Source organism: Bos grunniens, chromosome 1 (genome assembly GCF_055505025.1).
Source record: "Bos grunniens cultivar Pamir isolate PY7600 chromosome 1, Bosgru_T2T1.0, whole genome shotgun sequence".
Taxonomy (NCBI): Eukaryota; Metazoa; Chordata; class Mammalia; order Artiodactyla; family Bovidae; genus Bos; species Bos grunniens.
In genome coordinates, this window is record NC_141165.1 from 134,430,673 (window position 1) to 134,458,078 (window position 27,406).

Genomic DNA, 27,406 nt, shown 5'->3' on the forward strand with positions numbered 1-27,406 from the left:
CACCCCACTTATGACGAAGCCAAACGACCAGCTTTCAGTGATGTCTGAGCACAATCTCACCCTGACATATATTGACCACTACTCCATAGCTCCTGCAGTAGCTGATACCAATGACCAAAGTCCTGCTTCTGGTCTCTGCTGTGCATACAGGTAACAGTTGTAATAGTTACAATATTTATGTGAATTCTGTCACTCTGTTCTAGATGTTATACTTATTTAATCCTCACACCAACCCTGTGAAGAAAGTATAATTAATACCACCACTTCTCAGTTAAGGAAACTAAGACACAGGGGACTTAAGTAGTCAGGTGAAAAGCACCCAGATGGCAAATGGTAGATCCAAGATGTGAACTCAGGAAGACTATTGCCCAGGCTTGTATTTGAAACCACTCTTGAGCACCACATCCCTGTTGCAGTAACCATCTTCCAACAAAGTCAGATACTCTGGTTCTGCGAAATGCATTCAGAACTGCTCAAGACATGAAGGTCCTGAAGGATGCCCAACATCTTTCTGTAGCTTATTTTGTAAGATGAGATTTCAGGGGAGAAAACAGTGACAATGAGAGAGGCACTGCATTGTTTTCTCCCATACATTTGTTCATCACAAGGTTTTATGGCTAAACACGTATTTGCAGGTTAATTCCATAGACATTTTCCTAATTAAACATCTCTCCTACCCAGTGTTAAAAATAAACATAACATTAAATATTAAAGAATTTAAAAAATGCTTTGAAAACTGATGACAAGTTCCATTGACAAAGTTTCAGTGATTTCAGAATCTATGCCTGTGGTAGACTTTATTTTTTTAATCTTCAAATTGTTTATTTTCCCAGAGAATTATTAAGGAAAAGCCTGAAATTTATAATTCATCTGTGTTTAGAATGTTAACATTTTAATACTTTAACAATATATGTAAAAGAAGTTTCAAATTTTATTATAAATGCAAATTATTCTTCAGTACTATATCTGTCTTGACTAAAATCATCTAATATTAAAATCATATCTGGTTTTACTACATTCTTAGAAAATAATGTAAGACAAAGAAAATCTTAAATTTGCTGTACTGTGAGAGCTCTCTGATCTCAAACCAGAACCACCTGAAACATTTTGTTCTTCTAAATAGCCAGCAATCACTGGTATCTGCCCACCCTTCCCCAGCTAAGCCAAAAAAGAGGCTGCTTAATTTTTTAAAATTTGCATTTATCATTCAACAAATGTTTTTGGAGCCCCTGGAATAGTCCAAGCATTAGCTAGACCCTGAAAATACAAAAAAAAAATGTATATAATACAAAATTTCTTACTTTCAAGGAGATTATGTTTTAGTGGTGGATACAAACAAGTAAGCAAAGTGCCTTAACAGAGACATGAAATATTATCTTTAAGAAGCAGAGGAGGAGCAAAAGCAAAGTGAGGAATGAGTTTGGGAGAGATAAGTTAACAACAGAAAAGGCCAAGAAAGGGCCGAAGTGGGAAGGAAGTTGGGAGGGCAAACCTGAGTTAAGAACTGTAAGGCGCTGCCAGGGATCCATAGGAAATCTGGAAGAATATTCAATAGAGTCCTGGTGAATCTGGGTGAGTGATCTGTTGCTTTGAATATTCAAACACTTCCTGCAATGTTACGTTCCAGTGAAAGCACTTTAATCATGACTGCTAGTCTACATGCAAACACATTCATCCATGTCCCTGTGAGATACATAATCCTACCCCTAGCCAAGAGACCTACATTCCAGAAACTTAAGTCATGGTACAGAAATCCAAATTCAACTCATCAACACCATCTGCATAACCAGCTGTTCACCTCCCGTATTTCCTTCTTTTTTCATGTAACACATGTTCATAGGGAAAAAAGAAATCATGAATGAAAATGTTATCTGTGCTTCGAAGTCCTACATTTCATAATGCCAACGTCATCCCCAAATGTTCTCTGACAATGTTGCTTATGCCACCTGAAGAGGCAGGGTATATTATCTTGGGGAAATTTTCAGGTATTTGGTAACTGTTAGCAGTGTCTTCATCCTCAGATCCTGCCAGCGCAGAACAGAAAACCAGCACATGTGTCTGAGGACTTGCCAGGATGTTTCCAGGTTACTGCTCCAAGGCTATTGGCAGGCATTCACTAACCACATTACGGTTTCTCAGGGCCAGGGTCTGCCTTTTGTCCTGTGCTTTTTATCCAGAGGAATTGATTTCCTGTTCACCCATCCATCCCTTGATTTATTCGCAAGCATTTGCAGAATGCCTAATATATATCCAATAGATAACTATCAAAACACAACAAACATATCTTTCAGGTATTGAAAGAAATAGTCTGACAGATTTTCTTCTCCACTTCTCCCCTCTGTCACAGAAGGTGGAAAAGCTACATACCTGATGAGGCATTTTTAAGGACTAAATGAAATTTGAAAGTATTGAAAGTCAAAGACTTAAAACACAGATTGGCACATCGTAATTACTCGTTATGTATTTGTTGTTACTGTTATCATTATTATATGAAAAAGCAGGATTAAGGCCATAGATGTTATGACCCACAACAACACTTACATGATTATAGCTGATTATAAGCATTACAACATAATTGTGCCTCTCTGCAGCTTTCTGTATCTGACCCAGAGTTTCTTCAAAATAGCCTGGTGTAACCCATTTTGTGCGTAATGGCTATCTGTTCATTCTGTTGTCGTACATGATTGCTATAAAATATCTGTGCTTCATCAGTCCTCCAGAAACTGCACTTTTCCCTCTCACTATTATTTTTGATCTATAATTTCTACAAATTTGGAAAAAATGTGATTAAAAACATTGTTTGAAAACTATGAACTTGTGAGTCAGAGGAGTTTACTTCCTCTCATCCTCAAGACAAGTTCCAAAGTCTTCCTTTCATTGTTCATCATGAAAAAAAAAAAATTAGAGGGAATTAGGACACTGGAGAAGATATTGCAGTATTGTTGTCATTGTTGAGTTGCTAAGCCGTGTCTGACTTTTTACGACTTCATGAATTGCAGCACACCAGGCTTCTCTGTCCTTCACTATCTCCTGTCGTTTGCTCAAACTTATATCCATTGAGTCAATGATGCCATCCAATCATCTCATCCTCTGCTGTCCCCCTTCTCCTCCTGCCCTCAATCTTTCCCAGCATCAGGGTCTTTTCCAATGAGTCAGCTCTTCCCATTAGGTGGCCAAAGTATTGGAGCCTCAGCTTCAGCATCAGTCCTTCTAATGAATATTCAGTATTGACTTCCTTTAGGATTGACTGGTTTGACCCTTGCAGTCCAAGGACTCTCAAGAATCTTCTCAGTACCACAGTTCCAAAGCATCAATTCTTCAGTGCTCAGCCTTCTTTGTGGCCCAACCCTCACATCTGTAATGACTGCTAGAAAACCACAGCTTTAACTATATGGACCTTTGTTGGCAAAATGATGTCTCTGCTTTTTAAAACGCTGTTTAGGTTTGACATAGCTTTTCTTAAAAGCAGTGTATTTTAATTTCATGGCTGCAGTCACCATCCACGTTGATTTTGGAGCGAAAGAAAATGAAATCTGACACTGTTTCCACATTTTCCCCATCTGATTGCCCTGAAGTGATAGGACCAGATGCCTTTATCTTAGTTTTTTGAATGTTGAGTTTTAAGCCAGCTTTTTCACTCCCCTCTTTCATCTTCATCAAGAGGCTCATTAATTCCTCTTAACTTTCTGCCATTAAAGTGGTATCATCTGCATATCTGAGGCTGTTGATATTTCTCCCAGATATTGTAGTATGGAAACCTATAAACATTTCATAAGTTTATATCTCCAAGTTATCCTTGAAGGATCCCATCACCTACGACAAGGAAATTTTGTTATGAGAGTTATGGGGTCCTTTAATAAGCTATGAGATGGGTCGGGTACTGTTTCTCTGTTATCCAAAGTCCCTGCTGCTGCTACTGCTAAGTCACTTCAGTCGTCCGACTCTGTTCGACCCCATGGACTGCAGCCTACCAGGCTTCTCCGTCCATGGGATTCTCCAGGTAAGAACACTGGAGTGGGTTGCCATTTCCTTCTCCAATGCATGAAAGTGGAAAGTGAAAGTGAAGTTGCTCAGTTGTGTCTGACTCTTAGTGACCCCATGGACTGCAGCCTACCAGGCTCCTACATCCATGGGATTTTCCGGGCAACAGTACTGGAGTGGGGTGCCATTGCCTTCTCCCTCCAAAGTCCCTAAGCAGTCTCAAATACTGGAATAGGAATTCTCCCTCTAGGAAGATACCTCTAATGCACTTTATTTAATTTTAAATGTCATTAATATCACAAACTAAGATTCAGAATTTCTGGAGCTATCTGGAAAACTAATTGAGGGGTGTTGGAAAAGTGAAATTACAAAAGGGTTTCTAGTTTTGTTTTACAATATGGGAAGTTTGTGAGCAAATGCCTAAGTGACAGAAAGGACAGCAAATGTGTTTCTACTGATTGGAGTCAGAGGCCTATGGACCAAACAGCTGAAGCAGACACTGAAGAAGGAATGTCCGACAGTAGAGATGCAGGGAGACTGCTAAAATCCCTAAGCAAAATGTGGAAAGCCTTCTACAAGTTTCTGCCTGGAACACATATCTAACATATCGAGTCTTCACGTATCAGTTTTTCAGGTAGGTATCAATAAGGGCCCCAGTTCACCTTCAAATGTCACATTAGGCAAAGACTATCATTCCAGTCTTTCATACAGTTCATGACGTTCTCACGGCAAGTATACTGGGGTGGTTTGCCATTTCCTTCTCCAGTGTATCATATTTTGTCAGAACTCTCTGCTATGACCCGTCCATCTTGGGTGGCCCTGCATGGCATGGCTCTTAGCTTCATTGAGTTATGCAAGCCCCTTTGCCATGACAATGCAGTGATCCATGAAGGGGATAAATGCTGAAGAGATCAAGAAGAGACAGAATACATGGAAGGTGAAGGTGAAGTCACTCAGTCATGTCCAACTCTTTGCGACCCCATGGACTGTAGCCCACCAGGCTCCTCCATCCATGGAATTTTCCAGGCAAGAGTGCTGGAGTTGGTTGCCATTTCCTTCTCCAAGAATACATGAAAGAACTGTATAAAAAGACCTTAATGAACCAGACTACTACGATGGTGTGGTTAGTCACCCGGAGCCAGACATTCTGGACTATGAAGTCAAGTGGGCCTTAAGAAGCACAGCAGTTCATAAAGCTAATGGATGTGAAGAAATTCCAGCAGAACTATTCAAATCCCTAAAGGAGGATGCCATCAAGATTTTGCATTCATTATGTCAACAAATGTGGACGACCCAGCAGTGGCCACAGGACTGGAAAAGGCCAATCCTCATCCCAATTCCCAAGAAGGATAATACTAAAGAATATGCTAACCATCAGACAATTGCATTCATCTCCCAGGCTAGTAAGGTTATGCTTAAAATCTTGCAAGTTGGCTTCAGCATTATGCAAAACAAGAACTTCCAGATGTCCAAACTGGGTTTAGAAAAGGAAGAGGAACTAGAAATCAAATTGCCAACATTCACTGGATTATAGAGAAAGCAAGGGATGTCAGAAAAACATCTATCTCAGTTTCATTGACTATGCTAACACCTTTGTAGATCATGAAAAACTGTGGAAAACTTTTAGAGAGATGGGAGTACCAGACCATCTTACCTGTCTCCTGAGAAACCCGTATGCAGGTCAAGAAGCAACAGTTAGAACCCTGTATGGAACAACTGATTGGTTCAAAATTGAGAAAAAAGTACAACAAGGCTGTCTGCTGTCACTGTGTTTGTTTAACCTATACCCTGAGCACATCATGAGGAATGCCAGGCTGGATGAGTTACAAGCTGGAATCAAGATAGGTGGGAGAAACATCAACAACCTCAGATATGCAGATGATACCACTCTAATAGCAGAAAGTGAAGAAGGACACAACATCTTCTTGATTATGGTGAAGGAGAATGAAAGAGCCAGTTTAAGACTAAATATTAAAAAACCTAAGATCATGGCATTCAGCCCCATTCAATTCAGTTCAGTTCAGTTGCTCAGTCATGTCCGACTCTTTGCAACCCCACGAATCGCAGCACGCCAGGCCTCCCTGTCCATCACCAACTCCCAGAGTTCACTCAAACTCACATGCATCGAGTCAGTGATGCCATCTCATCCTCTGTGGTCCCCTTTTCTTCCTGACCCCAATCCCTTCCAGCATCAGAGTCTTTTCCAATGAGTCAACTCTTCACATGAGGTGGCCAAAGTATTGGAGTTTCAGCTTTAGCATCATTCCTTCCAAAGAACACCCAGGGCTGATCTCCTTTAGAATGGACTGGTTGGATCTCCTTGCAGTCCAAGGGACTCTCAAGAATCTTCTCCAACACCACAGTTCAAAAGCATCAATTCTTCGGTGCTCAGCTTTCTTCACTGTCCAACTCTCACATCCATACATGACCACAGGAAAAACCATAGCCTTGACTAGACGAACCTTTGTTGGCAAAGTACTGTCTCTGCTTTTGAATATGCTATCTAGGTTGGTCATAACCTTCCTTCCAAGGAGTAAGCGTCTTTTAATTTCATGGCTGCAGTCACCATCTGCAGTGATTTTGGAGCCCAAAAAAATAAAGTCTGACACTGTTTCCACATCTATTTCTCATGAAGTGATGGGACCAGATGCCATGATCTTTGTTTTCTGAATGTTGAGCTTTAAGCCAACTTTTTCACTCTCCTCTTTCACTTTCATCAAGAGGCTTTTTAGTTCCTCTTCACTGTCTGCCATAAGGGTGTTGTCATATACATATCTGAGGTTATTGATATTTCTCCCAGCAATTTTGATTCCAGCTTTTGCTTCTTCCAGCCCAGCATTTCTCATTACTTCATGGCAAATAGAAGGGGAAAAGGTGGAAGTAGTGACATAGTTCTTTCTCTTGGACTCCAAAATCACTGCATATGGTGACTGCAGGCACGAAATCAGAAGACGATTGCTTCTTGGCAGGAAAGTGATGACAAACCTAGACAGTGTGTTGAAAAGCAGAGACGTTACTCTGCCAACAAAGGTCCATATAGTCAAGTCTTCCCAGTGGTCATGTACTGTTGTGGAGAGCTGGACCTTAAAGAGGGCAGAACACCAAAGAATTGATGCCTTTGAACTGTGGTGCTAGAGAAGACTCCTGAAGTCTCTTGGACAGCAAGGAGGTCAAACCAGTCAAACTTAAGGGACATCAACCTGAATATTCACTGGAAGGACTGATCCTGAAGTCGAAGCTACAGCATTTTGGTCATCTGTTGCTCACAGATGATTCATTGGAGAAGTCCCTGATGCTGGAAAAGATCGAGGGCAGAAGGAGAACAGGGCATCAGATGATGAGCTGGCTGGACGGCATCACTGATGCAATGAACATGAACTAGGGAAAACTCCTCCAGGAGATGGTGAGGGACAGGAAGGGCCAGCCATGCTGCAGTCTGTGGGGTCACAAAGAGTTGGACACAGCTGGGCAACTGAACAACAGCAACAATCATTGTGGTGCTAATGAGTTATGGACAGTATTATGAGATGAATTCCCAGTACCTCAGTATGTGACTTTATTTAGAGACAGGGTCTTTAAAGAAGTTATTAAATTAAAATGAGCTCATTAGAGTAGGCTGTAATCTCATAAGGACACCTGCTGCTGCTAAGTCACTTCAGTTGTGTCCGACTCTGTGCGACCCCATAGACAGCAGCCCACCAGGCTCCTCTGTCCCTGGGATTCTCCAGGCAAGAACACTGGAGTGGGTTGCCATTTCCTTCTCCAATGCATGAAAGTGAAAAATGAAAGGGAAGTTGCTCAGTCACGTCCGACTCTTTGTGACCCCGTGGACTGCAGCCTACCAGCCCCCTCCGTCCATGGGATTTTCCAGGCAAGAGTACTGGAGTGGGGTGCCATCGCCTTCTCCGCATAAGGACACCAGTCAATTCTAATTTTGTATGAAATCCTGGGTACGTTAAGTCAGCATTTCTATGGCCTCCATTTCTGTATCAGTGGAGATGAAAAGGCTAATCTCATAGGATTTTTATAGGGGATTAAATGAATTGATATATGATAATTTATATATGATAATTGATATATACATATATATATACACACATCAATAAATATATATGTATATATACATATAAAGTATTAAACTGTAGCAAGAATACAGTGTTATATGTAAGTGATATTATTAATCCTTATAAGAAGAGGAAATCAAGACACACAAAAGAGACACCAAGCACAGAGAAAAGACCATGTTAGGACACAGCAAGGAAGTGGCCATCTGCAACTAAAGAGAGAGGTCTCAGATAAACCAGACCTGCCAACACCTTGACCTTGGACTTCTAGCCTCCAGAACTGTAAGAAAATAAATTGTGTTGTTTAAGCCATCCTATCAGTGATTTTTTAATGAAAGTTCCAGCAAACTAATATAGCAGGAAATCAAAAGCATAGAGACTGTGACTGTAGTTGACAGATTAGTTTAGAAACACATAAAATAAATCTTGGGACCTTTCAGACACAAGTGAGAGGGAGCTGAGGACCAGGAATTCCTGGACTGAATGGGTAAATGGGAGAATGCCAAGGACATTTAGATTATTACCATTGACTCTTGAGCAACATAGGTTTGAACTGCATGGGTTCCACTTACAAAGGGTTTTTTCTCCCAATATATACTATAGCACTATGTAATCTGTGCTTGGTTGAATCCATGCATGTGGAACCACAGATAATGAGAAGCAACTATGGGATGTGAGCATCAGTGGATTTTGGTGTTTGTGGTGGGTCCTGGAACCAATCCCCCAAGGATAACTAGGGATGACTGTATTTTGAAAGTGATCATTTATTAATATCACAATTAACATGTATTGAACTTTGGAGAAACATGTGAAAGTCACTCAGTCATGTCTGACTCTTTGTGACCCCAAGGACTGTAGCCCACCAGGCTCTATCCATGGGAATTCTCCAGGCAATAATACTGAAGTAGCTTGCCATGCCCTCCTCCAGGGTATCTTCCCAACTCAGGGATTGAATCCAGGTCTCCCGCATTTCAGGCAGATTCTTTACCAACTGATCCACCAGGGAAGCCTGGAGAAACATGAATAGGGATTCAAAGCCACAGACTCAAGAGACTTAGGTTTCAATTTCGGTTTTGTACACAATCCTGGGTAAGTTAGTTAACATTCCTATGTCTCAGTTTATTCATCAGTGGAGATAACAAGGCCAATCTCAGAAGGTTTCTGTAGGGATTAAATTGGCCCAGTATTAAACTGGGCCAAGAATACAGTGATGCATGTGTTAGCTGTTATTATTTTTATTATCATTATGGGAAGACACTAGTTGAAGTGTAGAATCAATATTCACAGAAACTTTAGGTGCCTGATATATGGTGAGGTAAAAGTTGTTATTCATGATCACACCATTAGTAAGTGAATAAGTGGTAGACCCTGGATCTGACATTAACGATTATGGGCCCATAGATTATTGTGCTCCATGAAACAAAGCCTTTATTTACAAAGCATTATAAAATGCCAAATGGATCACTAAACAGGTATGTTTGTTTGCGGGATTTACATGAATCCAAGGAACTTCTCAAAATTTACACAGCTTTAAAAAATTCATTTATTTCATTACTGCATTCTGAGTGCAGAACGATACTATTTGGACAGTGTGTTGAAGCAATAAGCTTCTTTTTTTCTAAAGACTTTTTTTGTTAATAATAAGTAAAAAAGGGAAACATTCAAAGAGAAACATTTGATCAAGGTAAACAGAAATAAACAGCTTTAAAATATATTCAGAATGCTTTACCATATGCATCTTAAAATATTCTATATTTTGATTCTTAAAAACTTATACAAGAAGAAGAAATATACAAATTTCAGATTGAACAATGCAGTCTAAATGAAATACTAATTGCATTGTTTCCATTTACAAGTTTTTCAATTCACAACAAGCTGTTACATTTGATGGATGAAGGCATTTTATATTTCATGTGGTTTGCATGTGCTTGGAGTGAGAAATAGTTCCTTGTTTTCTTTAAGTACAAAATTATAGATGCATAGTGGTGGTCTGTGAAGGAGAAAAAGAGAGAAAAAATAACTGTTAGTAAAACAGCAAAGTTTATTTTCTTCTCACAAATATTAGAATATCCTATGCCTATAACTGGCTCAGATGGTAAAGAATCTGCCTGCAATGCATTATTGATCCCTGTGTTCGATCCCTGGGTTGAGAAGATCCCCTGGAGGAGGGCAGGGAAAACCACTCCAGTATTCTTACCTAGAGAATCCCCATGGACAGAGGAGCCTGGCAGGCTACAGTCCATAGGATCACAAAGAGTAGGACATGGACTAAGCATAGCACATGCCTATAACTAACGAGTTCTCTAAAAGCAGGGAGTTGAAAAAAACCTATAGGATCATTTCTGCTCCATCTCATTTGTCTATGTAAAGATGAATAGACATAGTATTTGTGAGAAAGAAAAAATTCTCTGTACTTCAACATCCTCTCTCCTTGCTGCTTCACTGGAATACTTACACTAAATGGGAAATATTTTGGGATACTGAAACAGCTAAAAACTGAACTCAACTCTTAGTGGCTAGGCCACTTCTATCATGATAGCCACCATGGAAGAGTTGGACTGAATTCACAGACAATTTTGCAAAAATGTTTAATCAATTCTCTGTCACCTGCTAAAATGGAAATAATAACATTTAAATCATTCTATGTCTTGGAGAAATTGTGTATTCAGTATTTCAAGATTTCTGAGAATTCAAGTCACAGTAGTGAATCATGTTCAGTATTTTATCTTCTTGTTAATCTCTTGAAACCCTCAAAAAAGTAATCAACTAAAATAAACAAAGATTGGTCAAAGTTGAGGAAAGGAGCTAAAGGAAAAAATGGTAGAAATAAATGGAAATTCCCAGTATCAGCCATACTAATTTAATCAAGGAAAAGGGGACAATTCAACTGCACAGGAGCTGGTCAGTCAGTCAGTTCAGTCGCTTAGTCATGTCCGACTCTTTGTGACCCCATGAACCGCAGCACGCCAGGCTTCCCTGTCCATCACCAACTCCCAGAGTTTACCCAAACTCATGTCCATTGAGTTGGTGATGCCATCTAACCATCTCATCCTCTGTCATCCCTTCTCCTCCTGCCTTCATCTTTCCCAACATCAGGGGATTTTCAAATGAGTCAGCTCTTCACATCAGGTGGCCAAAATATTGGAGTTTCAGCTTCAATTCAGTTCAGTCCTTCCAATGAACACCCAGGACTGATCTCCTTTAGGACAGACTCTTGGATCTCCTTGTAGTCCAAGGGACTCTCAAGAGTCTGCTCCAACACCACAGTTCAAAAGCATCAATTCTTCTGTGCTCAGCTTTCTTTATACTCCAACTCTCACATTCATACATAACTACTGGAAAAACCATAGCCTTGACTAGATGGACCTTTGTTGACAAAGTAATGTCTCTGCTGGTAGCTCACCCTTATTTGACATGTGCACTGCTCTAGATCAAGAGATACATTGCTCCCCATCTTCTTCTAACTTGAGACATGACTAAACACATTTTAAAATATTCAACAATATTGTTAGGTTAAATTCTTCCATTTTAAATCAACTTCCTACATCTGATAATATTTGAAAAGTAATAAAATATGGACACATTTATCTTTAACTATAAAAACTGATACAGAATATTACAGTATTTTTCCACTTGAACTAATAAATGCATTTGAAAATTTAATAGTATAGAAGTGTGAAATATCAGTACTTCAATCTTAAAAGATTCTTAGATATTAGCAGAAGTAGCTTTATGGTAAATTGTCAGAGACCAGAATGTAACTGAAAAATCAGACATAATCCTTTCTCCATTATTAAGTGGAAGAATGACTTTAACACTTTCCCTAACAAATGCATATATTTTTATGTCAATTTTTAATTTAGCCTGCTAAATTAAAGACTTTCTTCACTTAGTGAGCCTTCAATGGTCTGGATGTCCCTAATTCACCTCAGTTTTAAGTTGTCAGAGTCAGAAAAGGGTGTCAGATTTATTATCAGGTGAAAATGTATTATTGGTTATAATTATAAATGTATTATTGGTGAAAATGTAACTGTGGATTCAGACTGTGAATTTTAAATCACTGTAACTAGGCTCAAACAAATCTTTTTTTTTTTTTTTTATTCTTCCAATTTTATTTTATTTTTAAACTTTACATAATTGTATTAGTTTTGCCAAATATCAAAATGAATCCGCCACAGGTATACATGTGTTCCCCATCCCGAACCCTCCTCCCTCCTCCCTCCCCATACCATCCCTCTGGGCCGTCCCAGTGCACCAGCCCCAAGCATCCAGCATCATGCATCGAACCTGGACTGGCAACTCGTTTCCTACATGATATTTTACATGTTTCATTGCCATTCTCCCAAATCTTCCCACCCTCTCCCTCTCCCACAGAGTCCATAAGACTGTTCTATACATCAGTGTCTCTTTTGCTGTCTCGTACACCGGATTATTGTTACCATCTTTCTAAATTCCATATATGTGCGTTAGTATACTGTATTTATGTTTTTCCTTCTGGCTTACTTCACTCTGTATAATAGGCTCCAGTTTCATCCACCTCATTAGAACTGATTCAAATGTATTCTTTTTAATGGCTGAGTAATACTCCATTGTGTATATGTACCACAGCTTTCTTATCCATTCATCTGCTGATGGACATCTAGGTTGCTTCCATGTCTTGGCTATTATAAACAGTGCTGCGATGAACATTGGGGTACACGTGTCTCTTTCCCTTCTGGTTTCCTCAGTGTGTATGCCCAGCAGTGGGGTTGCTGGATCATAAGGCAGTTCTATTTCCAGTTTTTTAAGGAATCTCCACACTGTTCTCCATAGTGGCTGTACTAGTTTGCATTCCCACCAACAGTGTAAGAGAGTTCCCTTTTCTCCACACCCTCTCCAGCATTTATTATTTGTAGACTTTTGGATCGCAGCCATTCTGACTGGTGTGAAATGGTACCTCATAGTGGTTTTGATTTGCATTTCTCTGATAATGAGTGATGTTGAGCATCTTTTCATGTGTTTGTTAGCCATCTGTATGTCTTTTTTGGAGAAATGTCTATTTAGTTCTTTGGCCCATTTTTTGATTGGGTCGTTTATTTTTCTGGAGTTGAGCTGTAGGAGTTGCTTGTATATTTTTGAGATTAGTTGTTTGTCGGTTGCTTCATTTGCTATTATTTTCTCCCATTCTGAAGGCTGTCTTTTCACCTTGCTAATAGTTTCCTTTGATGTGCAGAAGCTTTTAAGGTTAATTAGGTCCCATTTGTTTATTTTTGCTTTTATTTCCAATATTCTGGGAGGTGGGTCATAGAGGATCCTGCTGTGATGTATGTCGGAGAGTGTTTTGCCTATGTTCTCCTCTAGGAGTTTTATAGTTTCTGGTCTTACGTTTAGATCTTTAATCCATTTTGAGTTTATTTTTGTGTATGGTGTTAGAAAGTGGTCCAGTTTCATTCTTTTACAGGTGGTTGACCAGATTTCCCAGCACCACTTGTTAAAGAGATTGTCTTTAATCCATTGTATATTCTTGCCTCCTTTGTCGAAGATAAGGTGTCCATATGTGCGTGGATTTATCTCTGGGCTTTCTATTTTATTCCATTGATCAATATTTCTGTCTTTGTGCCAGTACCATACTGTCTTGATAACTGTGGCTTTGTAGTAGAGCCTGAAGTCAGGTAGGTTGATTCCTCCAGTTCCATTCTTCTTTCTCAAGATCGCTTTGGCTATTCGAGGTTTTTTGTATTTCCATACAAATTGTGAAATTATTTGTTCTAGCTCTGTGAAGAATACTGTTGGTAGCTTGATAGGGATTGCGTTGAATCTATAAATTGCTTTGGGTAGTATACTCATTTTCACTATATTGATTCTTCCAATCCATGAACATGGTATATTTCTCCATCTATTAGTGTCCTCTTTGATTTCTTTCACCAGTGTTTTATAGTTTTCTATATATAGGTCTTTAGTTTCTTTAGGTAGATATATTCCTAAGTATTTTATTCTTTCCGTTGCAATGGTGAATGGAATTGTTTCCTTAATTTCTCTTTCTGTTTTCTCATTATTAGTGTATAGGAATGCCAGGGATTTCTGTGTGTTGATTTTATATCCTGCAACTTTACTGTAGTCATTGATTATTTCTAGTAATTTTCTGGTGGACTCTTTAGGGTTTTCTATGTAGAGGATCATGTCATCTGCAAATAGTGAGAGTTTTACTTCTTCTTTTCCAATTTGGATTCCTTTTATTTCTTTTTCTGCTCTGATTGCTGTGGCCAAAACTTCCAAAACTATGTTGAATAGTAATGGTGAAAGTGGGTTGTCTTGTTCCTGACTTTAGAGGAAATGCTTTCAATTTTTCACAAATCTTTACTAAACAAAATAGGAACTATTAAAATCAACACACTTTTGCCAATGAGAAATAAGTTTGTTTACTCCTGTAGCATAAAAACCCATGCTTCAGTATTCGATGAACTCTTGGAAAGCATTTCCTGTCTCCTGCTGGTGTGGAAGTATCTTTCCCGTAAAAAGTTATTGAGACACTTGAAGAAGTGGCAGTCGGTTGGCGAGAGGTCAGGTGCATATAGTGGGTGAGGCGAAACTTGTGTAACCCAGTTCCTTCAGCTTTTGAAGCATTTGTTGTGTGATGTGCGGTCAGGCGTTGTCGTGGAGAAGAACTGGCCCTTCCAGTTGACCACTGCTGGCTGCAGGCACTGCCGTTGTCAGTGCTTCTCATCCACTGGCTGAGCAGACTTCTCACATGTAATGCTTTCACTGGGATTCAGAAACCTTTAGTGGATCAGACAGGCAGCAGACCACCAAACAGACCATTTTTGGTGAAAATTTGGCTTTGGGAAGTGCTTTGGAGCTTCTTCTTGGTCTAAACACTGAGCTGATAGTCACTGGTTGTCATATAAAATCCACTTTTCATTGCATGTCAAAATCTGACTAAGAAATGGTTCATTATTGCATAGAATAAGAGAAGACAGCACTCAAAGGACGATTTTTTTTTTTTTTTTATGCTGCAAAAAGCTTTATTGTTTCCATATGGTCCAAGGCTTGAGAGAGGGCTCCAGGGTGTTAAAAAAGCTGCCTAGTAGCTGCAGAGAGGGGCTTCAGGCAGCCCTGATGTTAGGTGGGTTCTTCAATGGCCACTGGTCTCCAGAAGCTCCTAGTCGTGCTTGAGGGTGAGCCTTTCGAAGAGATACTCGCCCAACCCAGCCTGGGGACCAGCCAGCCTGCGGAGGTTGGTCAGGTGGTCACCCATCTTCTTGATAAGTTTCACTTCCTCATCTAGGAAGTGGTTCTCCAGGAAGTCACAGATGTGGGGGTCTCCGCGGGCAGAAGCCAGGCCATGCAGATCCAACAGGGCTTGATTCAGGTTCTTCTCTACGAGAAGGGCGGCCTCCATAGAGTCCTGGGTTTTACCCCACTCATCTTGAGATGGCTTCTGCACGTCCAGGAAGAGGGCGCGGCCGCCACGCTGGTTTTGCAGTTTCAAGAGAGCTCCGCGCCCTCGCGCTTCTCCCTGGCCAATTCGCGAAAAAAGTGACCCACACCCTCCAGGGCCACATCCGTCGCGGTCGAAATAGAAGCCCAGAGAGAGGTAGGTGTAGGAGGCCCGCAGTTGCATGTTAACCAGGCGGTTGACGGCGGCCTCCACCTCAGTAGAATAATTCTGACGAATCTGGGAGCTCATGATTGGTCAGTAATAATAAGGAGTTAAAAAATGGTGGCTGGTCCCGGTGATCGCGGACAGCTGAGTGGCTGACTCCGAAGGTTGCGACTGGAAAAAAGGTTGGAGGGTGGTCGGAGGCTGGAGCAAGGGGCGTCCCTGGGTCTGTTCCGTCCAAGCACTGTTGAAGCAAGAGACAGATCCGCGGGGCCACCGAGCGCACTTCCAAAGGACGATTTTTTTGATCTTCAGTCAGCTTGAGGCATCCACTTATTGAGCTTTTTCACCATTTCAATTTGCTTCAAAAGCCAAATGACCATAGAACAGTCAACGTTGAGTTCTTCAGCAACTTCTTGTGCCGTTGTAAGTAGATCAGCTTTGATGATGGCTCTCAATTGGTTGTTGTCAACTTCCTATGGTTGGCCACTATACTCCTCCTGTTCAAGGCTCTCATCTCCTTTGCAAAGCTTCTTGAACCACCACTGCACTGTTTGTTCCTTAGCAGTTCGTGGGCCAAACATGTTGTTGATGTTGCTGCTTTCTGACCCATTTTGAACTCAAATCACTCAAATTGCTTTCTAACATAATTTCCCTAGTCTAAAATAAATATAAAATAAACAGGAAGTATTAAGTAATTAGCAAAAATATAAATAAATAAGGTGAGAAATGTGCATTAAAATGATGTATAACATAATTACATTTATTTAAGAATGTATTCCAATATCAAATGGCAAAGTTCAACAATGCAAAACTGCAATTACTTTTGCACCAACCTAATAATAAATTGTATCTGTCATCAAGTAATTGTCCTACTAACATATTTTTAATACAACCTTAAAGCAAGTGTGTTTCATTTATTTTCTACAATAAAATGAAAGCTCACAATCCTATTATGATTGACATATTTTCAATATATTCAGTACATATCTTTTATTAAATATTCCACATTTTACAAAGCTTCCACAAGCATTATGGTCAGGCTCATTACAGCTTCCAAAGTTAAATTTTACCAAAATATATTAGGAAAACTAATTTTCTTGTTTTTACATTGTGAAAGCCTATATAGTTCTATTGCCAGGAGATTCTAATATTGAGATCATTAATCCTATGTTATTAATAGCTCCTTATCCCCAGGATAAAAAAAAATTTAAACTGTATAATTAGAAAATATATGTGATATATGTTGAAATATTATAGGAATAAGAATATTTAGTGTTTTTTTAAATAAAAAAAGCATTGGATGTTGCATTTCTAAAGCTTTGTTTACCACAAATTAGCAGAAATGAGTACGGTACATTGATAAACTTTAGTAAAAATACAGAAGAAACCCAAGGATTAAAAAATATCTCTAAAATTCAAATATAATTAGTTTTTAATTTTAATCCATATATATTTCATGAAATACAAAAAATATACACATTCTTTATTTCTAAAATATCTCCCATAAGCTTTTGTACAACTTATCACATTTACGCATCTAGTGTTCTTTTAAATAGTTACTTAGGATAAGGTTCCTAGCACTAACAAAGGTATCTGTTCCTACTTGTAGGTAACTGAGTAAAGAGAATAGAATGATCTTGCCTTTCGGTAGTGGGGATTATTACCCATAAAGTTAGCATGATTCCAGTCCTACCTAAAAAACTTTGAAAGCAGAACCTGAAAGAACCAATCTTCCTAAAAGTAACTAAACAGTATCTTAAGAATAAAAGAAGAATATTTATAAGAATACAAAACTATGGAGGACCTAACATGATAAAATACACAGTGTCTGGCATCTAATCAAGAATGACCAAGCATGCAAAAAAGCAGGAAAATTGACCCATATGAAGGCAACCAATTGAAATCAACCAAGAGCTAGCACAGATGTGAGAATCAGCAAAGACATTATTGTCGTTGATGTTGTTCAGTTGCTAAGTTGTGTCCGACTCTTGGCAACCCCATGGATTGCAGCACACCAGGCTTTCCTGGCTTTCATTATCTCCTGGAGCATGCTTAAACTCATGTCCATTGAAAAAGTGATGCCATCCAACCATCTCATCCTCTGTTGTCCCCTTCTCCTCCTGCCTTCAGTCTTTCCCAGATCAGGATCTTTTCCAGTGAGTCAGGTCTTCCCTTCAGGTGGCCAAAGTATTGGAGCTTCAGCTTCAGCCTCAGTCCTTCCAATGAATATTCAGAGTTGATTTCCTTTAGGATTCACTGGTTGGATCTCCTTGCAGTCCAAGGGACTCGAAAGAGTCTTCTCCAACACCACAGTTCAAAAGCATCAATTTGTCATTGCTCAGCTTTCTTTATGGTCCAACTCTCACATCCATACATGACTACTGCAAAAACCATAGCTTTGACTATATGAACCTTTGTCGATGAAGTAATATCTCTGCTTTGTAATATGCTGTCTAGGTTTGTCATAGTTTTTCTTCCAAGATGCAAGCGTCTTTTAATTTCATGGCTGCAGTCAACATCTGCAGTGATTTTGGAGCCCAAGAAAATAAAGTCTGTCACTGTTTGTTGTTTCCCCTTCTATTTGCCATGAAGTGATAGGACCTGATGCCATGATCTCAAATTTTTGGATGCTGCCTTTTAAGGCAACTTTTTCACTCTCCTTTTTCACTTTCATCAAGAGGCTCTTTAATTCCTCTTTGCTTTCTGCCACAAGGGTGATATCATCTGCATACCTGAGGTTATTGATATTTCCCCCAGCAATCTTGATTCCAGGCGGTGCTACATCCAGCCTGGCATTTTGCATGATGTATTCTGCATATATGTTAAACAAGCAGAGTGACAATACAGCCTTGATATCAGTTCAGTTCAGTCACTCAGTCATGTCCAACTCTTTGTGACCCAATGGACTGCAGCACGCCAGATTTCCCTGTCCATCACCAACTCCCTGAGTTTACTCAACTCATGTCCATTGAGTCAGTGATGCCATCTAACCACCTCATCCTGTGTCATCCCCTTCTCTTCCTGCCTTAAATCTTTCCCAGCATCAGGTCTTTTCCAGTGATTGAGTTTTGCACATCAGGTGGCCAAAGTATTGGAGTTTCAGCTTCAACATCAGTCCTTCCAATGAAACATTCAGGTCTGATCTCCTTTAGGATTGACTGGTTGGATCTCCTTGCAGTCCAAGGGACTCGAAAGAGTCTTCTCCAACACCACAGTTCAAAAGCATCAATTCTTTGATGCTCAGCTTTCTTTATAGTCCAACTCTCACATCCATACATGACTACTGGAAAAACCATAGCCTTGACTAGATGGACCTTTGTTGGCAAAGTAATATTTCTGCTTTTTAATATGCTGTCTAGTTTGGTCATAACTTGTCTTCCAAGTAAGCGTTTTTTTATTTCATGGCTGCAGTCACCATCTGCAGTGATTTTAGAGCCCAAGAAAATAAAGTCTGCAACTGTTTCCACTGTTTCCCCATCTATTTGCCATGAAGTGATGGGACTGGATGCCATGATCTTAGTTTTCTGAATGTTGAGATTTAAGCCAACTTTTTTTTCACTTTTATCAAGAGGCTCTTTAGTTCCTCTTCACTTTCTGCCATAAGGGTGGTGTCATCTGCATATCTGAGGTTATTGATATTTCTCCCAGCAGTCTTGATTCCAGCTTGTGCTTCCTCCAGCCCAGCATTTCTCATGATCTACTCCGCATATAAGTTAAATAAGCAGGGTGACAATATACAGCCTTGATGTACTCCTTTCCCTATTTGGAACCAGTCTGTTGTTCCATGTCCAGTTCTAACTGTTGCTTCCTGACCTGCATACAGATTTCTCAATATGCAGATCAGTTGGTCTGGCATTCCCATCTCTTTCAGAATTTTCCACAGATTATTGTGATCCACACAAAGGCTTTGGCATAGTCAATAAAGCAGAAATAGATGTTTTTCTGGAACTCTCTTGCTTTTTTGATGATCCAGTGGATGTTGGCAATTTGATCTCTGGTTCCTCTGACTTTTCTAAAACCAGCTTGGACATCTGGAAGTTCACAGTTCATATACTGCTGAAGCCTGGCTTGGAGAATTTTGAGCATTACTTTGCTAGCATGTGAGATGAGTGCAGTAGTTTAAGCATTCTTTGGCATTGCCTTTCTTAGGGCTTGGGATGAAAACTGACCTTTTTGAGTCCTGTGGCCACTGTTGAGTATTCCAAATTTGCTGGCATATTAAGTGAAGCACTTTCACAGTATCATCTTTTAGGATTTGAAATAGCTCAACTGGAATTCCATCCCTTCCACTAGTTTGTTCGTAGTGATGCTTCCTAAGGCCCACTTGACTTCACATTCCAGGATGACTGGAGTCGGAAATGCAGTATTTGGATGCAATCTCAAAAATGACAGAATGATCTCTGTTCGTTTCTGTGGCAAACCATTCAGTACCATGGTAATCCAAGTCTATACCCCGATGAGTAATGCTGAAGGAGCTGAAGTTGAACAGTTCTATCAAGACCTACAAGATCTTCTAGAACTAACACCCAAAAAAGATGTCCTTTACATTACAGGCAACTGGAATGTAAAAGTAAGAAGTCAAGAAACACCTGGAGTAACAGGCAATTTTGGCCTTGGAGTACAGAATGAAGCAGGGCAAAGGCTAATAGAGTTCTGCCAAGAGAATGCACTGGTCATAGCAAACATTCTCTTCCAACAACACAAGACTCTACACATGGACATCACCAGATGGTCAACAGCAAAATCTGATTATATTCTTTTCATCCTTGACATACTCCTTTACCAATTTGGAAGCAGTCTGTTTTTCCAAATCCAGTTCAAACTCTTGCTTTTTGATTTGCATACAGGTTTCACAGAAGGGTAAGGTGGTCTGGTATTCCCATCTCTTTAAGAATTTTCCAGTTTGTTGTGATCTACACAGTCAAAGGCTTTAGCATAGTCAATGAAGCAGAAGTACATGTTTTTCTAGAATTCTCTTGCTTTTTTTATGATCCAACAGATGGCAATTCCCTGGTGGCTCTGATGGTAAAGGTATTGAAAGAGTTACTATAATTATATTTCATGTGTTCAAATAGGTAAGTAGAGACATGAAACATACTCAAAGATTAAAACGAAACATCCATGGGTGAAAAGTACAATATCTGAGATGAAAAATGCCCTATAATGGTTAAATAGCAGCTTAGACATGGCAGAAGGAAAGAATAATGAACTTGAAGACAAAGCAAGAGAAACATTAAAAATGAAATGCAGGGAGAAAATTAAATTTAAAAATTCACAGAGCATCAGTTAATAGTGGGACACCTTCAAATAACCTAATAAATTCGAAATTAGAGTCCTCAAAGAGATACTAGAGAGTAGGGACACAGCAAGAGATATTTCAAAATAAGTGAAAAGGTTAGATAAAATCTGATGAAATCTACAAACCCATGGATCCAAAAAAAGTCAACAAACACTAATCACAAGAGGTATGTAAAAAATTTCAAAAAGTCACATAAAATTAAACTGCTTAAAATCTGTGATAAGGAGAAAATCTTAAAACCAGTCACAGAAAAGAGTTTTAGTTTGTTCATAGCAACAAAGGAAGGATAGTAATAAATTTCTCATTAAACTCAATGCATGGTTTAGGACAGCACAGTAACATCCCTAAAGTACTGAAAGTAAAAGAACAACTGTCAAACTAGAATTCTATACCCAGAGAAATTCTCTTTAAAAATAAAGACATCATAAAAATGAACAAAAGTTGAAAGCACTCACAACTGTCAGATCTTACAAAAAAATCTTAAAGGAGCTCCTTTTGTCTTAAGGTAAATTGTACCAAATGAAAATATGCATCTAATAAGGGTTAGAAGTACACCAGAAACGGTAAATGTATGGGGAAAATATGTAAGACTTTCTAATTATTCATGTATTTTAATAGAAATATCTCTTTAAAGAAAAGTGATGCACTTTATAGAGATTTTAGCACATGTATAATTAAAATACATGCCAAGAACAGCACAAGAGAGAAATGGAAGTATACTACTGTAAGGTCCTCATGTTATATGTGAAGTGGTAAAATTCACTTGAGGTAGACTGTGATTGCAGGCTTCTCTGGTAGCTCAGACGGTAAAGCATCTGCCTGCAATGCGGGAGACCCGGGTTCCATCACTGGGTCGGGAAGATCCCCTGGAGAAGGAAATGGCACCCCACTCCAGTACTCTTGCCTGGAAAATCCCATGGACAGAAGAGCCTGGTAGGTTACAGTCCATGGGGTCGCAAAGAGTTGGACATGACTGAGCGACTTCACTTTCACTTTAAGACTGTGATAAAATGAAGATTATAATATAACTCCATAGAAACAACTAATAATCAACTTCCGTTGATAAAGAAGCTTAAATGGAATCATAAGCAGGCATGCTAAGTTGCTTCTGTCATGTCTGACTCTGAGTAACCCTGTGGACTATAGTCTGCCAGGCTCCTCTGTCCTTGGGATTCTCCAGGCAAGAATATTATAGTGGGTTGCCATGTCCTCCTCTGGATGGAATCATAGATTCCTCAATTTATCCAAAAGGCAGACAATGAGAAAATGGGAACAAAGAAAAGATGGGACAAACAGAAAATAAAATAGCAAGATGGCAGATTTAAACCCAACTGGAGAAGGCAATGGCACCCCACTCCAGTACTCTTGCCTGGAAAATCCCATGGATGGAGGAGCCTGGTAGGCTGCACTCCATGGGGTGGCTAAGAGTCGGACACGACTGAGCAACTTGACTTTTACTTTTCATTTTCATGCACTGGAGAAGGAAATGGCAACCCACTCCAGTGTTCTTGCCTGGAGAATCCCAGAGACGGGGGAGCCTGGTGGGCTGCCGTCTCTGGAGTCGCACAGAGTCGGACATGACTGAAGCGACTTAGCAGCAGCAGCAGCAATACCTACAATTACATTAAATTTAAAGATGCAGATACCCTCAATTAAATGGCAGAAGTCATCAATATCATTTGTCGTTTGAGAAATACAAGTTAAAAGCATAGTGAACAGAAGTGTTTTTGTTTTCTACACAAGTATTAGAATAGCAAAAACAACAACAAAAAACTGGTGAAGTTGCAGTTTTGGGTGTAAGAGAGCAATGGAACTCTGGTAAGTGCCAGTGGGGATGCAAAATGTACAGTTATTTTGGAAAACAGCCTGGCAGTTGCTTATAAGGTTAAACATACACTCACAATGAAAGTGAAAAGTGAATATGTTAGTCGCTCCGTCATGTCTGGCTCTTTGTTACCTCATGGACTGTAGCCCACCAGGCTTCTTTTCCATGGAATTCTCCAGGTAAGAATACTGGAGTGGGTAGCCATTCCCTTCTCCAGGAGATCTTCCCAACCCGAGGATCAAACCTGGGTCTCCTGCATTGCTGGCAGATTCTTACCATCTGAGCCACCAGGGAAGCCCTGACATTCACAATATGACCTTACAATCTCTAGGAACTTAAGATAAATGAAAACTTAGGTTCACATAAAAAGCTGTAGGTAAATATTTATTTTGGCTTTATCCTGGACAGATATAAAAAATTATGAACAAATTATATTTTTGCTCCAACTAGGATAAAGAATGGAGAAGGCAATGGCACCCCACTCCAGTACTCTTGCCTGGAAAATCCCATGGGCGGAGGAGCCTGGTAGGCTGCCGTCCATGGGGTCGCTAAGAGTCGAACACGACTGAGCGACTTCACTTTGACTTTTCCCTTTCATGCATTGGAGAAGGAAATGGCAACCCACTCCAGTGTTCTTTCCTGGAGAATCCCAGGGACGGGGGAGCCTGGTGGGCTGCCGTCTATGGGGTAGCACAGAGTCGAACACGACTGAAGTGACTTAGCAGCAGCAGGATAAAGGAACTGTGGTATATACATACAATGAAATACTATGTATCAATAACATTCCATTGATATAAGCAACAACATGGGTGAGTTTTAAATGTCTAAAGGTAAGTGAAATAAGTGATATTTAAAAGGCAATATACCACATGATTCCATTTATATAAAGTTCTGGAAAAGGCAAATCTAGGTGCAGAGGTTGCCAGAGAGTAGGTGTGGGTGGTTGGAAATAAAGGGACAGCACAAGGCAGTTTTTGTGATTGATGGAGATGTTCTGTATATTAATTGTGGTGGTGGTTACATGACTCTATGTGCTTACTGACACTCATAGAACTATATGCCGAAAAAAGTACATTTTACTTATTAAGGAAACATTTTTAAAGTAGATTTAATTCAACTTTTCTCAAGAAGTCACCCAGGTACCTCCACTACAAATATTCCTCTCAGTCCCTACGTTTGAATGGCTAGTCTACTGGAAATGCTCAGAAGAACTATATTGTTTGTGTAGTCTCCATCATTGTTTGTTACAGACAGCTAATTATTGACTGAGTTAGATACACAGTTTATTCTGGACCATAAGGCATCACATTTTTATCACTCACACTCCCAATAGTTTGGCAGTGCTAATTCTCATTAATTGCACATTATCTGTATGGACAGATCTAAACAGGAAAAGCAACTAAATGGTTACTGCAATTATCTAGGTAATTTAACTTAAAGCATGAATTTCATTCAAGCATCTGTTAGCATCCACAGCCAACAGGGAATGTTAAGAGTTCTGTTAACCACCCACAAAATGTATTTTAGTTTTTTCCCTGAGTACAAGTAACTGCATCTAAATTTTATAAATTTAACAAATTTTCATAGTCTATCTATTTAGATAGATTTTACATAAAAATTCTGCTTAGATTTTACATAAAAATTAAAATGACACACATGCTTATTTTTTTCCTCTGTGGCATATCCTAATGACTTTCTGTTTAGAATTTACATAAAACTTAAAACGACACTATTTAGAGTGTGGATTTTAGATTTTACATAAAAATTAAAATTATTTATATTTTACATAAAAATTAAATTTTTATGTAAAAAAATAGATTAGATCTTTCCATGAAAATTAAAATGACACATATGCTTATTTTTTCCTCTATGGCATATCCTAATGACTTTACCCTATTTCTACTTAACCAGCAATGGAGTTGTATCTAACACTTGTCTATGTAAAACACGATTAAGAAGACAGTGAATCAAATAATTAAATTCATGATTCCACTGTAGCATGTGTGATTATATGTAAACATGACAAAATATTAACGGTGTTATCTCTTAGTTACAGGACTACATGTGAATTAATTTCCCAAATGCCCCACAATGAGAATAACTGACTATATTAATTAGTGAAAAACTTTATTCCTATAAAAATAGCAGCAACTAAAAATAAAGGAAACAACAAATGAATAAAACCAAGAAAAGTCTGGCTTCCTGTCATGACGAAGGCAATTCTCAGCTAAGAGACCTTAGACATGTTATTTTAAACCTCTGAGTTTCTCTTTCTTTACTAACAAAACAAAGAAAATACTTAACTCCTAGAGTTGTTGCAAAGATTGTAAAAATAGCATTTGAGATGTAGTAGATGCTAAATAAATTTAAAGAAGACTGAACGCTGAAGAATTAATGCTTTGAAGTATGGTGTTGGAGAAGACTCTTGAGAGTCTGTGGACTGCAAGGAGATCCAACCAGTCCATCCTAAAGGAAATCAACTCTGAATATTCCTTAGAAGGACTGATGCTGAAGCTGAAGCTCTCATTCTTTGGCCACCTGAAGGGAAGAGCTGACTCACTGACCCTGATGCTGGGAAAGACTGAAGGCTGGAGGAGAAGGGGACAACAGAGGCAAGATGGTTGGATGGCATCACTGACTCAATGGACATGAGTTTGAGCAAGCTCTGGGAGATGATGAAAGACAGGGAAGCCTGGCATGCTGCAGTCCATGGGGTCACAAGGACTGAGAGACTGAACAACAACCAAAAATAAATTTAACCACTATTATACTAAGAATTTCTTATAAACTTCTTATAAGAAGTTCACTAATAGTAAAACAAGCCAAACTTCTCTGGTATTCCCTTTAATGCCTAAATCTTGAATTAAGTCATCAATCCTTTACATACAATAATTTTTCCTTAAATCATATACATCATCCAAAAAATACACCTTGGTGAAAAAAATTAAAAATCTTCCTTAGTTCAGTTCAGTTGCTCAGTCATGTCCGACTCTTTTCGACTCCATGGACTGCAGCACACCAGGCATCCCTGTCCATCACCAACTCCCGGAGCTTGCTGAAAGTCATGTCCATCAAGTTGGTGATGCCATCCAACCATCTTGTCCTCTGTTGTCTCCTTCTCCCCCTGAATTCAGTCTTTCCCAGCATCAGGGTCTCCAAGGACTCAGTTTTTCGCATCAGGTGGCCAAAATATTGGAGTTTCAGCTTCAGCATCAGTCCTTCCAATGAATATTCAGGACTAATTTCCTTTAGGATTGACTGATTTGATCTCTTTGCAGTTCAAGGGACTGTCAAGTGTCTTGTCCAACACTTTTTAAAATATTCATTCCCTAAAAGAGAAGCTTGAATTGAATTTAGGGCAAATAACTCACAAGATAAATTCCATTTTATCAGCTAAATTTGCAACCAATGCAGATTTCTTTTTCTGAAGTTCTTAACTCTGCTCAGAGTCTTCCTATATCCCCAACAACTCTGATGGATGAGGATTATTCTGATCACTAAATTAAAAGAGTGAGAAGTGTGGTAGAAGTGAATATAGTGTTTGGATAAGAAGTTTACAAATTAGCAATGAATGAAACTTTTACAAGAAGGTAGAGGTGTTTATCGGAGAAGGCAATGGCACCCCACTCCAGTACTCTTGCCTGGAAAATCCCATGGACAGAGGAGCCTGGTGCTGCAGTCCCTGGGGTCCCTGGGAGTCGAACACAATTGAGCGGCTTAGCTTTCCCTTTTCACTTTCATCGTTGGAGAAGGAAATGGCACACTCCAATGTTCTTGCCTGGAGAATCCCAGGGACAGGGGAGCCTGGTGGGCTGCCGTTTATGGGGTCGCACAGAGTCAGACATGACTGAAGTGACTTAGCAGAGGTGTTTATGAGGTTGCAGAATGAGACATAGCTTCACAGAATTTGGGGGAACAAAGCATTTTATTGATGAATTATTTTGGCAAAACAGACCAATATTTTTCATATAATTATTGACTTGTCCAGTCTGTTGCTTGAAAAATATGTGTATAGATAAAATGAGTATAAGAAAAGTTAAATTGGGGACCAACAAGATAAGGGAATGAAAATGAAAAGAAAGGACTGCTATAAATTGAGCATCTGTGCATGAATGCTAAGTCACTTCGGTTGTGTCCGACTCTTTGCAACCCTATGGATGTAGCCCACAGGGCTCCTCTGTCCACGGGATTCTCCAGGCAAGAATACTGAATTCCCCATGCCTTCTTACAGGGCTCTTCCCAACCCAGGGATCGAACCTGCATCTCTCCTGCATTGCCAGGCGGATTCTTTACCACTAGCACCACCCGGGAAGCCCCTAGTCGAGCATCTGCTAGGAGTCAAATATATATTTTACAAATGACGCTGAAAAGCTATGGAACATATTACAAGGCAAAAATATAAAGAAAAGCAACTATTTTATGAATGAGGATTGATTGTAAAATACATTTATATTTAGTTACTATTTTATTTATATATTTATATAATGTACTTTTAATCAAATTTTGTTAAGATGTGTATTGATTATTTGGTATTTATATAATTGCATCTTACAGCATTGCATTCTTAGTTGCTCAGTTGTGTCTGACTCTTTGCTACCCTTTGGATTATAGTCCACTAGGCTCCTCTGTCCATGGGATTTTTCAAGCAAGAATAC

General features: G+C 39.3%; 1 protein-coding gene across 1 annotated transcript in view; it reads right to left on the reverse strand.

Annotated features, from left to right (window-relative positions):
* Nucleotides 1-9,564: 9,564 nt before the first annotated feature.
* The window catches only part of LIPI (lipase I), an 83,088-nt gene continuing 65,246 nt past the window's right edge, over nucleotides 9,565-27,406 (reverse strand). Inside the window, exon 10 of the mRNA XM_086411693.1 lies at nucleotides 9,565-10,035. Within this exon, the coding sequence (XP_086267819.1) occupies nucleotides 9,948-10,035 (88 nt within the window). The 3' untranslated portion in view covers nucleotides 9,565-9,947. The remainder of the gene's footprint in view (nucleotides 10,036-27,406) is intronic.